The sequence below is a fragment of the Anthonomus grandis genome, chromosome 17 (genome assembly GCF_022605725.1).
Source record: "Anthonomus grandis grandis chromosome 17, icAntGran1.3, whole genome shotgun sequence".
In the NCBI taxonomy this organism is placed as follows: Eukaryota; Metazoa; Arthropoda; class Insecta; order Coleoptera; family Curculionidae; genus Anthonomus; species Anthonomus grandis.
The window spans coordinates 3505406-3523469 of record NC_065562.1 but is presented as its reverse complement, the minus strand read 5'-3'; the positions used below and the strand labels follow the sequence as shown (position 1 = coordinate 3523469).

Genomic DNA, 18064 nt, shown 5'->3' with positions numbered 1-18064 from the left:
TCAACAAAGGAAACCACAGGTCTAATTGGCATGCTAGTTTTATGGACTTTTGGCAACCCATATAATAGAGGTGTTTTAGGGTTCATGGGATATAGTTTTTGTTTTGTGGAATTAAAATATTCTAAGGTTATCAAGGTCATGTCTAAGACCTTTTTTTAATTTATTAAAGAATGGACCTGTCGGAGCTCTGTCGACCTTTTCAAAGTCTTCTGTGTTTAGAAAATCCATTACTTTATTTATGTAATCGTCTCTTTTTAAGGCAAGTAAGCATGATCCTTTATCGGCTTTTGTGAAAACTATATCGTTGTCCCTCATTTTCATTTTTATAGATCTTAATATTTTGTTGTTGTTTTGATTTATTCTCTGTTTATTGTTAAGGAAACAATTTTGATTTAAAAAGGAAATTATTCTTGCTCTTAAAATGTTCTTATTTGATATATCCGTTGACTGTAGAGCATTTTCAGCCTCTACAGCCAATGTTTCCCTAACACATCGGTCGGTTCTGGTAGGAAGATTAAAATTTAAATTGTTGTTAAGAAATTTTAATTCGACTTCAGAAAAAGAAACATCACTAAGGTTCATAAATCTATCGTGAAAAACATGACTAAAATTACTTTTGCGATATTCGTGGAAATCATTGAGTCTAAGTGAAGTTATATATTTGTTTTTAAGGTTACTAAGTTTCTTGTGTAATCTATTAAAAGTAGTAGAGCCGAAAGTTGTTACTTAATCTTTGAATTTACAATCCAAATAAATAAATTCCGCATAATGTAATACGTTGTTAAGTTTGAAAAATAAAAACTTTAATTTTACATTGACGTTGTTTAAGTTCCTGTAGTGGTCTTTGATTTCTTCTTTCAACTATGATTTTCTAGCCAGGTCTAAGGCTTTTCTACCTGCATGAGTCCTTGTTTTGCATCGCAAAGAAACGAAATTTGGCGTAAGGTGAAAAAGCAAGCATTGTTGAATAAACCATATCTTCAGTAGGTAATTCTTCCTTGAGATAAGGTTTTTCTGGTAGAGGCGGATGAGTGAAGCTTGATTAGCATTATTTAACTCGAAAAACTCATCCATTATCCCAAAGATGCTGGTCATACACTTTTATAAAAGGTAAAAAACACGAAATCTACAGCATCACAAATACATTTAATAAAATAACGAAGGTTACATGTTTCGCTCGACTAGAGCATCATCAGACCTAAACAATAATTAAAATTATGTAACCCGAAAAAAGGAGAATTCAACAAAAACTTACCATAACATACACAAAACACCTAATATTTAAGTAAACAAAGATTACAATAAAGTGGCACCATCTATGTACAAAGAACTCAACTAAACAATCAAATCACTTTATACATTTTAGAAATCTAACCATCATTTAAGAGTCTAGAACTACTTGAGGTTATTAAAAATAACTTATTTCCAAGCATTCCACCCGCTGATTGTCTGGTCTTAGTCAAAGATCTTCTCAGGGGGAAACTTGATTCACTTTTGGTGGAAAATCTACTTTTGCTTCTTTCTACTGTGTTAGATCAAAATTTTTTCCAATTTAACAACCGTTTTTTCAAACAAAAAGAAGGACTAGCAATGGGCTCTTGTTTATCGCCATTTCTTAGTGAAGTATTTCTTAGCAACTTAGAAACAAAAATAATGAGCAGTAATTTTAAAAATAACATCATCTTTTATAAACGGTATATGGATGATATATGTTTGATTTGGAATGGAAGTGAGGTAGAGCTTACAAATTTCCATAATTATGTCAACTCTCTTCACTCTAAAATTGAGTTCACAATCGAACGGGAACAGAACAACACCTTACCATTCTTAGATTTATTACTTAAGAGGGAAAGAAATAAGATATCCTTTGAAATATTTCGTAAACAAGCAACAACAGATAATATTATACAATATAATTCAACATCACCGTCCTCACATAAATTTGCTGCTTTCCATTCTTTATTTTATAGACTTTTTAACATCCCACTTTCTCGTGAAGCTTTTAAAAAAGAATTCCTTACCATTAAACAACTAGCAGTCAGTAACTTTTTCCCTCTTAAACCTATATATAAAATGTATTTTCAGTATGTGAACAAGTATAAATTATCATTTAATTTTATCAGACAACAAACAAGCAATATCCAAACTTTTAGGTCGTTTACTTATTTTGGACCAATTTCGTTACAACTATCCCGCTTTTTTTCTCCCTTTGGCATAACCCCAGCTTTTAAAACCAATAATACCTTAAAAAGACATCTAATTAAAACTAAAGATAAACTACCCCCGCTATCTTCTCCAGGAGTTTATGAGATTAGGTGTAAAGAGTGCCCTGCAGTGTACGTCGGCCAGTCTGGTAGGAAGATTTCTACTAGGATTAGTGAACACAAGGCCCAATACAATAAATTTAAAAATACCGAAATCACAGTGACCAGATCAGCTTTTGCTAATCACCTTCTCGCCTCCAAACATGATTTTCCTGACAGCCAAAATATAAAAATACTGCATCAATGCAATAAAAGTAAAAAACTAGACTTGTTGGAGACAATGGAGATTAGTAAAGCTTTCAAAAGCCCAGATCTGTCCTGTGTTAATGAAAGGTTTGATTTTGATGGCCACCTAGTTTTTAATAACCTCAAGTAGTTCTAGACTCTTAAATAATGGTTAGATTTCTAAAATGTATAAAGTTATTTGATTGTTTAGTTGAGTTCTTTGTACATAGATAGTGCCACTTTATTGTAATCTTTGTTTACTTAAATATTAGGTGTTTTGTGTATGTTATGGTAAGTTTTTGTTGAATTCTCCTTTTTTCGGGTTACATAATTTTAATTATTGTTTAGGTCTGATGATGCTCTAGTCGAGCGAAAAAAAAAATGTATTTGTGATGCTGTAGATTTCGTGTTCTTGTTGCCTTTAGTTCTTGCGAGTTATCAATTTTTTGGCTAAGAAAAAAGTATTTAAAAAATTAAGGTAATTAAATTCTTTACAATTTACTTTGGCTAGTGAACCTGTATAACATAACTTAATGCATAGTAACATAAGTGCAATGAATCAAGTAAATTCGGAAAGTTAAGGTCAAAAAATATTAATTTTACTCGAGAGTAAAGTACCTTTTTAATGAAGTTAAGGTACTTTAATAACGAAAATTGTTGTAAATAGAAGTTATTTAGAACTATATAAATTCAAATATGCGATAAAGGCACATTTTGTGACTTATTTTTACTCTATTTAAAATATTAATTACAAATGTAAATTTAGTTATGTAAAATCTAAGGTGCACTGACAAACAAATGAGTTGTTTATATCAAGAAATGTTTAACCGTGAGTTTAAAAAACTCAATTGTATTTAATGAAATTTGATAGAAAGTATTTCTAAAATTTATTAGAAAGCCAGCAACATTAAGCACCGAAGATAAAATTGAAATTGTGTTAATTGTGGGTGACAATTATCAAGAAGTTGCAGAAATTTTTAATAACTCATACCCAGAGAAAAATCTTTACTATTGCACAGTAAGGAAAATAATAAATAAATTTAAGACTTTTAAAGATGTTGGTGATAAACAGTTTAATAACGGGTTGTCAAGATGACATGACTAAATTTGAAATAATGTTCTCAACAACCGAACATCCTAAAAAAACTCCTTGCGAACAAGGGCAGCTTCCATGTCCTATAATACGGTAAATTTTTTTTTTAAAGAACAGGTTCATCATTTTAGACAATAAATTATTATTATTATTCTTTATAACGTTTCCCTACTTCAACGTCAACAAATGCGGCTCTAACAGGGTGGAGTTGCAGGCACCAATAAGGCAATACCTTGAAATTGTTTTACTGGAAAAGTTACATAGGTTTTCGGAAATTTTTCAGTCACCTTGCTGTCCAGATTAGATGCCACTTTTTTTTTCTTGGTTTACCTTAAGCAAAATTGCAGATTTACAGACGTTGAATAACTATAAGAAAAGAATCATTACAGATTTTGTTCAGCTTATTAACCCAGCTAAGGTTGGAACTGTTAGAAGAATATTGAAAAACTTTTGGGATAGAACAATCACCCGTATTGAAGCCGATAGATTGAGGCATTAGCGAATTGCAAGAACTAATAGTATCCGTTAAAATTATTACAACGGAATGAATTAATATGGCATTATTCATTTAAATAAATGCATCGCTAAGGTGTTGCAAGACAGACATTAAGTAATTATAAGTTTTGTAATAAATAAAAAAGATAAATATTTACTATCCGAAGTTAATTTGACAAAAATTTATAAAAAATGTTTATAAGTAGCAGGGTGTAATTGAATATTTAAACATACTTTTTAGTACTAAGCAACTTTTCCTAATAACAATTTTCATTATTATTAAAAGTAAAGGTAGTTTACTCTTGAGCAAAATTGTATGACTAATAAAAGTTATTAGATATTTTATTGCATGCAGATTTTTTTATAACTAATGACTTGTTTTCATAGAACTAATGAATAAATAAGATCCATATATATATTGCCATCTTAAATAGACACGCTGAATGTTTTTATGCACGACTCTCTCTCTATCCAGAAAATCAAATTCACATTTTTTTGCAGTTCTTCAAAAAACAGCAAGGGTATGGGAGAAATACATTGCTTCTTTTCTTAGCTTGGACAATGACCAACCAAAAACAAAGGTTGCATAGTCGTCTCCAAATTTTAGAACAGATAGACTGTACTATTATGTTTAACTGAAATATGGAATGTGAAAAAAACAATATTGTTTCAGAACTATGATTATCCATGAATTGAAAGAATACCTGAAGTTTTCGTTTATGTATTTTGCTATTATTTTAGTTACATGATATTAAAAATTTAAGATATTTAGGGTGTCTAGATTCGGTATATAATTAAGATATTGTTTTTTTTTTAATTTCAAAGCCATACAAGATTATATTTAAGAATGTAATATATGACACATTTTTAATTGAACTCAATTTAATATGACAATCATTATATATTATTTTGGTAAGGGACAATTTTGAATTATCTAAACTGAGTCATAGTTAAGTGGTGAGAGAATTAATATCCTTCACATTTCTGATCTTAAAAAACAAGCAAATATTTAAAAACGCAATTTTTGTTCTAGAATGAATTCTAGTCTCTCGGATATCCATTTGGACATCCAACGCTTGGCAGCTCAACAAAATCAAATGCAAGCGCAACAACAAGAAAAACTAATTGCAGAACAGCAACGACAAATTATGCAGCTACAACAGCAAAACCAGTTCCAAACTATGCAAAGGCAGCAGGCGTCACCTCCTCAAACTCAATACTATCAACCTCAAAAATATCATTCACAAAGTAAGTTAAATTAATTCATATATGAATTATTTAAATTTTGCTTTTTCTGCACATATAATAGTTGTTAATAATATTATAGTTACTGTCAACGATAATCTATTTGCTTTATTCTGGTCGGACGTTTCGTAACTTATTATGCTATGAATTTAACATGTACCAGTTCGATTTTGCTTTATAACGGCAGAGTTGCTAGCCAATTGAAGATCAGAGTTTTATAATCGGCTCGGCTATTGTAAAGCGCAATAGGGAGGTTTTATTTAGATAAGTAGAATTCAACTTCTTATTTCAATTTTCTGAAGAAACCTAAATTTTTCAAAAAAAAATCGATCAAGGGAGTTGCGAAATCAGTGTAACATTGTCTTCATCTTTTTTAACTTATGGGTTTGCATCGCTTTTCAGAGCAGCTTTCAAGAAAGACATTTGCCAGGCCTGTATGTACATACCATTACAACTATTACTGAAATACAAATAAAGTATAATTATGTTTATTTTATAAATCCTAAAATAAATACAATATGCGTTAAAGGTATATATATAATTAACAATAAGTATTAGCTTAGATAGTGTTAGTCCATATAAGTAGTAACACAAAGTCAAACGTGGTCTAAGAAAGATACCTTAAATATTCCATGATCTGAAAGTTCTAAATAACCTTTAAAAGTTTCTGCAATTCTATAAGCTTGAGTGGTGTAATTTGTGTTGATATACCTAAAGGATGACTCTCCAGGAATAGCATCGATCGATTTTGGAAAAACTTAATTAGAAAATTGATAGAATTTCGTAATGATATATTTTTTCCGCAAATGTAAGACATGTCCTGGAAATAACTTTATCACATTCACCGTAAAAACTTAAATACCTATGTCAAAAATGGTAAGACTGTTATAGGATGCTATATGTCCTAAAGTATTTAGATTTTAGAAATTTTAGAGGTAAAGTGTAAAGTTGTTAAAGACATTTTTCAATTCTTCTTGTTTTGCAGTTTTTTGTCGGGAGTTTTAGGTCTTTTTTTTATTCCTTCCAGGCTCTTAGAGCAACTTTTTTGATGTATGACATAATTTTCTGTTTTCTCCAGGTATTGGAATTTTTTTCAGATATTAGAAAAAAAATCTATTACTCTAGGCTCTTGGGAGAATTTTGTTGTGTATTCCACCAACTAGATTTAATTTTTCTTTTTTTCCAGGCTTTTTAAAGGATTTTTTTTTTTGATGTAATGTCATTTTTTGGGGGTTTTCAGGTATAGGAAATTCCTTTTTTCGTTTTCCAGGCTTCTGAGGTAATTTTTACGTCTTTCAGAAATTAGAAAAAAATATATTCTCTTTTCTCTCTGTTTTTCCAGTCTGTCGGGTGCAATATTGAATGTCGGATAACTTTATTGATGTCGAGTCATTGGTCTAAATCATTTTCTGACAAAGCTTGGTGCAAAGATACATGAAAGTTTATGATGAACTTCAAATTCTTTTAAAATAGAAGAAGAAAATTCCTTTAAAATAGAATAAAAAAGAAGGAAAAACATCAAAAGATTAATAATTGGGATCCCTTCTAATTGGAATACAAAGGGCATGTACATTTCTCGTTGTTCTCAAACGTATTCTTAGTCGACAAAATACTTTTCTGCTAGAATGCTTTCACTTATTTGCAGATATCAGATATTTTGCAGCATATTCACGTACTGCAATAGGAGCATTTTTAAAACAAAATCCGGCGAGCATGTCATAAACCTTGGCATTGGTGTAAGTCATTTTAACAATAAAAACGCACCCCAAAAATACAACAAAAGCGATTTAAAATAATAAAATCTACTTAAAAATGTCAACTGGTAAAAATTAATTATTTGCAATTTAATTTGTTTATCTCCATGATTTTTTATTGCTCTCTAGATTTACCTGACATAATTGTAAAAGATTAAGATTAACATTTTTAAATGAAATTATAGCTTTATTATAATAACGTTAGAATTTTTGGAAATTTTGTTATCTTTACATAATTTAGATTATAGTCCGATAGTCCGATAAACTGCGAAGGAAGATGCTGAAAGAAACATAAATATACCCAATAATTATTAATGTCAAGTGACTTATCCATATTAAGCGTCAATTTTTTTTTTATTTTGGTAATAACTCGACAAGTAAAATAGATGGCCGATTGCGGATTCCAGGTTTTTTTTAGTACATTTAATCTAGTTTTCAACTCTGCGATCAAAATGAAACCCTACCATATAAATTTTTGCGGAAAAATCAACTAATTTAAATTTCGCCTCCTACCAATTTTACAAAAAAACTTTCGCATACTACTGGATACAACTTTTAAAAATATTTACATTTAACTTTTAGACAAGTCTAAAGTAAACAAAAAAGTTATAGCCATTTAAAAAATTACAATTTCACTTCCTTTCCCACCTTTATACGTTACGTCAATGAGTCTTTAATCAAAATGCTAAAAAATACTCCAAGGTCTCTAATTATGATAAGAAAGGTACTTTAAGCTGACATCTTCTGGAGAAAATTGGAATTGAATTATTGACTTTTTATTCATACCCCCTAGTAGCCAAATTTCGAACCTAAAAATAATTTCCATTATTTTCTTTTGGTCACTTTTATAATATAAAAAAAATCCAATGTCAGATTGACAGTTCCTAAGATGTAGCCGCGATGCACGCCTAGTGAAACACCCTTTATAAAAATACCGTCATTATATGGAATGAACTATAGAAAGCTTAAATTTCAAAAATCTGAACTCATTGGAAATAAAAAATTTAAGGTCTTTAGGTAAAACACATGTAAACTCTGGCATGACAAAGTCATGAGTATTTACTGCTTCTTGTGCTTCGGATAGAACTATTTTATCTTCATCCAAGTTGACATTTTCTATGTAAGTGAAAACATCATCCGTATTTCTATATATGTTTCTTATACATACCCAATTTAAATAAGGCAATATTTATCAATACATTTTAATATACAGTGTGTCCCAGCGAAAACAAAACAGAGTTATTTTCGGTATGAAAAAAATTTTTTTTTCAAAAATCTCGGACACGTCGATTTTATTTTTGAGGGGGACAACTTTTCCTTACCAAGGCACCCTCATACCAGCAACCCCCTTCGAGGGGATGGAATCACCCCTAAAATCCTAAATGGAAAGAGGGGTCGTATGATACCTTATTTTAAAGGTCTTTTAATTCTGAATATAACTGCCAAATTTGAAGTGGCTAAAATTATTTCTCTGGATAAAACAGCTTGTCAAAATTGCGGAAACAGCGAAAATGAAAAAGGTATTATGGACTCTTTTTTGGATAATATTTTTGAAAGAACAAGGAAATCCTATTTTCGAAGGGGTCACTTATTAATTAAGAGGCCACCTAATACCTGGAATCCTTTACGAGGGGTTGAAAGCACCCCTTAAATCTTAAACAGAAAGAGGGATCGTGTTATACCTTATGTTGAAAGCGTTTTCACTTTAAATTTAAATGGTGACTTCTGAGTGACTGATGGATGTCTTCTGGATATGAAAGCCAAATAAAATTCTGGAAAAAATGCTTTAAATAAACCTTTATGCCTGAAACCCTTTCTTACAATTTTTTTTATTGAATCATTAAAACATGATTTAAACAAGTTTTTCTTTCGGCATAACAATTGTGCCAATAGAATTTAATGACCTTCATCCAGAAAAACGAGTCAACAGAAAATACGTTCTAGAAATAGTTGCTAAATTTAGGGAATCTGGCAGTGTCTTACATAAAAAGCGATCAAAATGCTGTTGTTGTCAATGAAGCAATGCAAATAACTCCTAGGTCAACTTCATGCCGAGCCAGGAATATGTGTCAGAAAATTGGCGACGACAGGAGTAAGCAAAAGTAGTGTTCATAGGATACTTAAGCATAATAAATTCCATGCTTACAAAATTCATCTGGTGCAAGAACTGAATGAGGACGATTTTGACAGACGAGTGCAATTTTGTGAATCGCTTAGTGATATGATAACTGTTAATCCGCGTCTTATTTACAACATTTGCTTTTCAGATGAATGTACTTTTTTTCTTAATGGCAACGTAAATCGTCATAACTGCCGCTACTGGTCAAATGCAAATCCGGGCCAGTTTCGTGAAGTTCATACCCAGTTCCCTGAGAAGTTAAATGTTTGGGCGGGAATCTTGGGCGGCTCCATTGTTGGTCCGTTTTTTCTGCCCAGAAATTTGAATGGAGAAATGTACCGAGATCTCTTGGAAAATGCCGTATATCCAAGAATAGTAGAAATAATGGAAGGCGGAAATCATTCTGATGATGATCAAGTCGTTTTCCAACAAGACGGAGCGCCTCCACATTATGCTGCTGGTGTGAGGCAATATCTTGATGAGATATTTCCTGATCGTTGGATTGGAAGGAGAGGACCTTTTATGGAATGGCCAGCTAGGTCACCCGATTTAACCCCATTAGATTTTTTTTATGGGGGCATTTAAAAATAAAAGTTTACGCTACCCAACCAGACACCCTAGAAGACTTACGCCAGAGAATTATAAATGAATGTCAGATGATAACACCTGAAGTTCTACAAAACGTCAGGCATCGTTTTGAGCAAAACCTGTATTCCTGCATGGAAGTAGGCGGGACACAATTTGAACATTTAATAAATTGACGTAATTTAAATAAACTTGTTATATTTAAAAGACACAAAAGGAAAAGGGTAGGTATTTCTTATCTCTCCACTTTTATTGGCAGCAAAGATTGTATTTCTTGCTATTTTTATATCCACAAGATATCCATCAGTCACTCAGAAGTCACCATTTAAATTCAGTGTAAAAAGGCCTTCAAAATAAGGAATGACACGACCCCTTTTTCTATTTAAGATTTAAGGGGTGCTTTCAACCCCTCGTAAAGGGTTCCAGGTATTAGGGAGGCCTCTTAATTAATAAGTGACCCCTTTGAAATTAGGACTTCCTTATTCTTAAGGTATCACACAACCCCTCTTTCTATTTAAGATTTTAGGGGTGATCCCACCCCCTCGAAAAGGGTTACTGGTATGAGGGTGCCTTGGTAAGGAAAAGTTGTCCCCCTCGAAAATAAAATCGACGTGTTCGAGATTTTTGTAAAAAAAAAATTTTCATACCAAAAATACCTCTGTTTCGTTTTCGCTGGGACACCCTGTAGTTTGATAGGATTAATGTAGCCTTAAATCAAAGAAAATAAATTATAGTAGACGGCAACTATATTTTGTTTACAAAACTGCATTTTATTTTAGAACATTGACATGATTGCCTATCCTTAATCCAATTAAATCAAACATACTTTGTACCAACCGGTAATCTGTTTATATTGAACTTTCATTGCAGCTTACCCTAATCCCTTGCAATCATCTGTCAGTGCCCCGCATATTCCGCAATCGTATTATTCGTCCCAATCGAGAATACCCGAGCAGCAGTTTTTCCTCCACGAGAATCCACCGCCTCCTGCAGCTGCTACACCTCCCAGAAGGACCTGGGGACAGCCTCAACATATGCATCAGCCTCAGGTAGATCCTTATGCACCACAACAACCCGAATTAAGAACGTGGGCTAAACCGCAAGCCATAGGACCCTCGGAAGGTGGATCTGAAGGTTTTGTTTTACATCATACCACAGATCGGTACGTAATATGTATAAGGAGGTATATGTCATATTCCTTGCCGTATTTTGTGACATATTCTGTGTAATTGTATTATTTTAAAGACAAAAGGCTGCTAATTTATTTCTGGGAGTTTTTTGGTATAAATAAAATTAGTATTCGATCTGAGTATGTATATCTTTCATATCAATGCTATTTACTGCAGCTTTTATTTGTTGGAGAATCGTAGTGCCTCGCAAACAATATTATACGCCATATAATGTTAACCTTTAAAAAAAGTGGCGGTAAAATCAAAATCCCTTTCCTATTTTAGACAAAATAGTTTTCGTAACCTAAGGTCACTTAGGTGCCAGTTTTCACGTTCAGTTATCGCACAGTCCAGAAACTGTCCATTCACTCTCAACCATAGGATATAGTAATGTGAAATGCCATTAATACAGAGAAAAGAATGTTAGTAAAACCTAGTTTTGCAAATTGTTTCTTTTTTTAGAAGATGGTTATATCTTAAATTTTTGTAATCGTATCCGGGAATGGCCGGTCGGAACTGAAAATGAAAAACTAATTCATGGATATTTACTATAAAGATGATGGTTTACACAAAATCAAGATCTTGCCTACGCTTACAAGCATCTAAAAAAAAAAATCGCGAAACGTATGATTGTAACTAATATTCTTTCATCTGGAATAAGGGTTTTTCACATTACTATATTGTTTTTGGCAATATGTGGAAACCGAAAAAAAACTACACCCTCTCTATAATGATGCCTATTTAATGACAACTACAACGATGTATCACACATAATATTTAAAAAAGTTTTATGGTCAAAGTCACATTTTATGAAAATTTATTGTTTGTGTCATATTAGGCCGTGAAGGAGAATTAAAAAAAAACATTTAGCGCTTACCCATATTAAAAAGAGCAAGGACTAACTAGCTAATGCCTTTTTTTTACATTTGCTCTCAGCCTTTACTATAACCAAAATTTAATGCTAATAACGGTATAAGTTACCTGTTATTATTATGACTAATTTATATTAATGCAGAATTGGCCAGTATGCCCTGCACAAGTAAGCGCTGGAAATACAATTTCCACTCATTGCGACGAAATAAACAAATTTCTCTTGACATTTATTGTGTTTAGTACTTTTAGATAATTAATTTAATAGTGTTTTCTCTGTTAATTTGTTTTTGTTATTTATTGATTTATGTAAGTACAATTTTTCAAGTCGTTCTTTTTTTAATATTTTCGCTATGGAACGAGGGTTTTCAAACGAGGAAAAGCTAGTCATGGTGGAGTGTTATATGTTATGTCATAAAAATTGTAATGCCGCTGAAAATATGTTTGAAAATAAGTATCCTGAGAGAAACCAGCCTCCTGGTCGTTCTATGTTTAGGAGACTGCTTCAAAATCTCAAAGAACACGGTGCTTTCAAAAAACCTGTGCCCGCCAGAAATAAGGCAGTAAATGAAGAAAAAAAATATTCCAGTCAAATGTTGAAGATCTTATCATTTTGTTTTAAAAAAGAACAAATACAAGCATTTTAATTATCGAGTTTGTCTAGGTCTCAGACCCGGGATTAGTGATTAGTGATCGAAGCTATTAATAGCAACCCCTGATATGCTTATAAACGTAATAAAGTCAACTGTTAGATGAGCTTATGCATGGAAAATAGTGGACAAATATTTCAGCTGTTATAAATGTTTTTTTGTGATTTCATTTGTTAAAGTTGTAAAATAATGAATCAAAAACTAACGCTATATCAAAAAAACTTTTGACGACGAAACTTTAATGAAGTAAAAGCTGAGAGCAAATGTCAAAATGCTTTAGTTAGTTATTTAATCCTTGCTCTTTTTTAATACCATTTTTTTTTACCATAAAACTTTTTAAAATATTATGTATGATATCGTTTCTTACATTTCTTGCCCTTGGTTCACGCCCCTTTACTACCTAGCGACTCCTCGGATGTTGCCCACTGTTCGAGGCTTTAGTGATGACCTTAGAGCTGCCCCCTACAAGAGTATTTGTAGGAGCGAAAGCTGGTTCTGGCGAAACTGTTCGCCTCTCCTGGTTGGCTTCCATTAAGGATTATTTAAATATTTATAATAAATAAAGAGACAAGACATTATAGTATAAAAAAATAAATTGATAAAGGTTCTCACTGTCTTTATTTCAGAAAAAAAAACAATTAAGATTTTATACGAACAATTTTAGTTCAGATATCTTTGATGAAACATGCACTAAAGTTGTTAGAGTATTTTTTTGTAGGTGTATTATTACTTGTTATTCTACTAAATAGGTATATATAACTTTTTGGTGGTTTTCTCAATTCGATCTCGCTGCAGCTTGAATAAAAAATAATAATAAAAGGATATGTTTGTTTGAAAGTTCCTCAGGGCAAGACAATCAGAAAATCAAAAAAAAATAAAAAATACATAAGGGATCATGGACAGGGGCGAACAACCAATTTGAATAATCAGATCTAGGATCACCTTAATTTTTTCTGCTGCCCGGCTTACGAAGCATCCCAACAAACCTTTTCTCATTTAACTCTGTGCTAACTTTTTTTGAAATTTTATTTTATTAAAAAAGGTTAATTATTATAATGCAGCATTTTTTTCTAAAATATTATAAGATATTTCGAGCAAGTCTTTGCCGTCTTTCGACGCATTACATGAAGTGAAAATGAGAAGAAATGTGTTTTCTTATCACTAAAAGAGATGATAATAACTATTATCTTATTATAGATTTAACGAATCCCGCAATGAAAATCGTTTCCATGAATCTTCAATTCGACCCATAGATAATAGATACCAAAATGGCGACCAGGAAAAAGCATTAAACCATTCAAATAGTTTCACTTTGAGCCAAAGGCATTTGGAGCAGGTATGTACTATTTATTATCACTTTTTTTTAATCCTTAAAAGCATTTTTAATTTTGTTGTGAAGTATTAAGAATATAAGAAAAATTAACTGCAGTACTTAAAATATTAAAAAATAAAACCTTTATTTTGTCAGTCTTAAAGAAAAAACTACTACTTTATTCAGCATTTTTCATACTTGGCTTGTAAAGTAAAGCTAGTAGTATTCTAATTTTTTTTTATATGCAAGAATATAACCATGTTTGATTTGTATGAACATCTCAAGGTGGGACGTATTTGTTGTAAAAAAATAGCCAAAGGAATCGTAAGAGTATTCCATCTCGGAATGTCTGAAGGATGTTTCTTTCCATGAAATATATTTTTTTCTACGTCTCTTTCTGCTAACCATATTTCGTTCAGTAGATAAAAATTATCTTCATGTCGTTAATCTCCTTTTATCCTTTGTTGGACTAATATCATATAATTTTTTCTGTAGTTCTGCATTGTGGTAGCATCAAAATTGTGTTTTTCCTGTAGTTAAAATCATTATTTCGATATTTTTGAAAATCTCATTTCTTTTAGAGGAAGAAAAAATTGTTCTCTAGCATATAATTTATCATATCAAAAAACCATACCTCGTGATTACATTTTAGTATCGTTGGTTGGTACGACAAAAAATAAATATTTAAAAGTTTTCTTATTAACGCAACACATATAACACAATATTCAGTTTATAAAATATAACCATCGAATCCTTGGTCAATTTAAGCACAAAATGTTCATATGAACATGGGTTCCTAACGGGATTTTGTTTTCGAGCACAAGCACTATCACTAAAGGGATGCATTAATGTTGAGCGATCTAGGCGGCCATAGCTGTGATCCTCCTTTTCCAATTCATCGATTTGGATAATTATCATCTAGGTATTTTCGCGAAAAAACACTAAACTGTGGCGGAGCACCGCCATGGATGTACCACATGCAACGTCGTTCTCTAAGAGGAATTCCCTCCATTAATCTAGGTAGTTCAAATTCCAAGAATCTTCGATTCTCTTCGCCGATAAGTCTGGGTGGAAGAAAATGGGAGCCAATCAAGTGGTCACTAATAATTCAAATCCAAGTATTTATCTAAAAGTCCTATTTGTCCTATGCGAATTTTTTTCAATTGCGACATTACGGCGATTTTCTTCAGATCATACGTGGTTATTGTAGAAATATATTATTGCTGTTCGTGAAACATATGCTTCATCCGTGAAGAGTATTCTATTTAATTTTTTTTCTAAATTAGATTTAATGTTCCTTTTTTACGTAACCAGTTTCAAAAATAAAAAAAGTGCTTGTTCAAGTTGTATGTAATAAGTAATGCAATATTAATCATTTCAATATTAATAGTTTTGCATATGATATGAGATATGACAACTAAAAAAAATAGAATGACTATGACAACCCTTAGGAAGGATAAAATCAGATCTTAAGAAAAATGAGGATTGACAATGAGACATTATGATATAATAAGTTAACAGTAAAACATTAATTTTTTTTATGAAATTTGCAAAGAGTTTAATCTGACTGTGTGACCTTGGTTTTGACTGTTTTTAGTGCCATACGCCCAAGGTCCTCTATTTTGTTGAGTAGGGCATTGGGTCCAACTTTCATTATGATCGTTGCGACATTCGACAGTAGCCGTTTTACTTCTGATTCTGCTTCAAAGCGTAGTACTAGATGTAGTGCACACCTCCACTGCACGGCTTAGTCCTTTTTAGGATTTCTCGGGCGGTGGCAGTCGGTGTCGTTGACATTGCTCCTGCTATACCCAGACACGCGGTCCTCCTTTCAGTCTTTGGTCTCACCATTGTTGTATTTACCCAGTGTATCATTTTTGATGAGAGTCTCCATGATCTGCCAAACATTCTTTTAGAGTACATAAGAGTTTTCGTGGTCTTGTTTATATTATCTGTTACATTGTTCTTGTAGCTGAGTCTTATATCCAGCGTCACTACTAAGTATTTAATTATTCTGCCATCGACCTTGCTCGACAACGTGCAAAGCTCTTTGCATTGTTTCAAGTACAGTGAGTCTAGTTGCCTCCTCCCGTGCTGGTAGAACGATGTCGTCTGTGTCCCGCAAAGAAGATATGCTGCCTTTTCAGCCGTGTCGTCAGAAGGCTGTCCAATACAAAGTTCCACAGCAGCGGTGAGAGTACTCCTCCCTGCACGCCTTGGCTTTTTTCGTGATGCTCTTGAAACACGTTGTCACCCTCCTATGGTTTAGTATTTAGTTGACTGAACTGAATATCATAGAATGTATACCTCGTGCTGCTATGGCATGGTTTATTGAGTCATATGACTTGTTGTCAAATGCTCTCTCAATGTCTAAGATTCTTCGACTCTCTAGGTTATCTTGTGGATCGCTGATTCACAATATTCATTTGTTTGGTAGGCTTATTGATGTCGCTGTAGAGCCCATAGTACATCGTCGCTGATATACTTCTATAAGATGTTGGAGAAATGATGTAAGACAGATTGGTCAGAAGGACTTGGGTTTCGGGTATGAGTCGCGTTCCACTTTTGGTAGGCCTACTACTTTCGCGTCCCTTCAACTCATTATTTTGCATAACGCGGGTAGCAGCAATTTTTTGTCCGGCTGTAGCATAATACCATCAATTGTGGGAGATTTAAATGAATTGAAGGTGTCTATCGCCCATTTAACTTTCTCGTAGTAACTTATTTTGTCAGTTCCCAATTTTCGAACCTGTGTTGCAGCTCCTTAGCTACGGCCTTGTGGTGGCTGGCATATGCTGGTATCTCAATTAAGTCTCTGCATAGTTTCCTTCACCCTTCTCTTTTTGCATTTTTTATGTATGTATATGCTAAACCATCGTCTATAGATTACAACAAGTTAGACCACTTCATATGCTGCCCATGTAAAAGTGAAAATCATCTTAAATCTCAACCGCTTTGGCTGTGCTATGGGGGATTATCAGTGAAAACAAATTCAGGAGCACTTGATTATTTTTATACGTGGGGAGTATTCATTAGTATTTTAATTTATAAAATAGGAAATAATTATTTATTAAAATGAGCTGGAATAGATTTTTGTCCCTCTTTTATTATTACCTTTTTATGTAAAACTAAACGCAAATGCAGAAGAAAAGTTTATGGAGCATAAGTATATCTATTTTAATATACTGAAAAAAATAAAATGCCGGCGACTCAGGGCGCTTTATAGGAGAGCAAGAAACGGAGATAGAGAGAGAATTTTTCAGAGCCACTTTAGTGGCCTGACTTGTAATTTACAGACGGGGCTAAACTTTGTCTATATTGATTCCACCGCCCAGTTCGCTTTTTGTTCTCTCACTCGGTTCTTGCTTCCACCAAAAGGTATTTTCTATCTTTAAAATTAAAATTTTAAGAAAAAAAGTAATTTTCTATACATATTTTTTTGGACATTTCGTCATTCTCTCTTTTTCCCAAATTGCTATGAACCGACGCTATTGGTTTCATGAAAATTAAATCGGTGAACAAATTTTAAAGCATGATCAACAGAGGCTTTTTTTGCTCCTGCTGGTGGTAAAGTAGCCGGTCTTATGCTTCTTTGATCTTTGTCTAGAATATTCTTGAGATCTAGAGCGAACCTTTATCATGTTCTTTAAATGATGGAATTTGGTTAATTATGGCATTTTTAGGAAATTTTTATTCCAAACTTTTATATAGACATTTTTGTGTTTGATAACAAATTCAGGCCTCAAGACATCAAAACAGGTTTTTAACATACAAATTTAATTTTATGATTTGCACCTTCATAATTCTAAGCTAAATTCATTTTGTTCTCAATAGTCTAATACAGTCAATCAGTTATCCAAAAAAATCTGTAACTTTTTAAAATCAGTTATTAGAGATCTATGAGGAATGTATATGATGAAAATGTATATCTCTTCCCCTTGCCATTTTTTAATTTGTTTTGTGGCTAAACTGTAAATCGGAAATGACAAATAAAAAAATTAATCTAATTAAAATCTCTACAATTCACCGTTACGGAATGAAACTGTAGAATCAAGGGAAGCAAAGTTAGAGAGAAAGTGTCCAAAATAATTTGTACTTTTTTATTACTTTTTTTGAAAGTTCGGGAGTTACTTAATTGCAGTAAATTTGTCTAAAAAATTGACTTGATACAATTTTTAAAATTTTAAATTTTGCCCTTATTTTGGTGCTTTCTACCTTTATCCCTCTTGGTTGTACAGCTTTGCTTCGAGAAAACTCATTAAAAGTAATGAACAAAGTATTAA

General features: G+C 32.3%; 1 protein-coding gene across 9 annotated transcripts in view; it reads left to right on the top strand.

The window, feature by feature from the left end:
- Positions 1–18064, top strand: part of LOC126746393 (patronin) — a 251463-nt gene that overhangs the window by 137067 nt on the left and 96332 nt on the right. For all 9 annotated transcript variants that reach the window (XM_050454627.1, XM_050454629.1, XM_050454630.1 and 6 more), the window contains 3 exons: positions 5111–5325; positions 10651–10942; positions 13667–13805. In XM_050454627.1, the coding sequence (XP_050310584.1) occupies positions 5111–5325; positions 10651–10942; positions 13667–13805 (646 nt within the window). The remainder of the gene's footprint in view (positions 1–5110; positions 5326–10650; positions 10943–13666; positions 13806–18064) is intronic.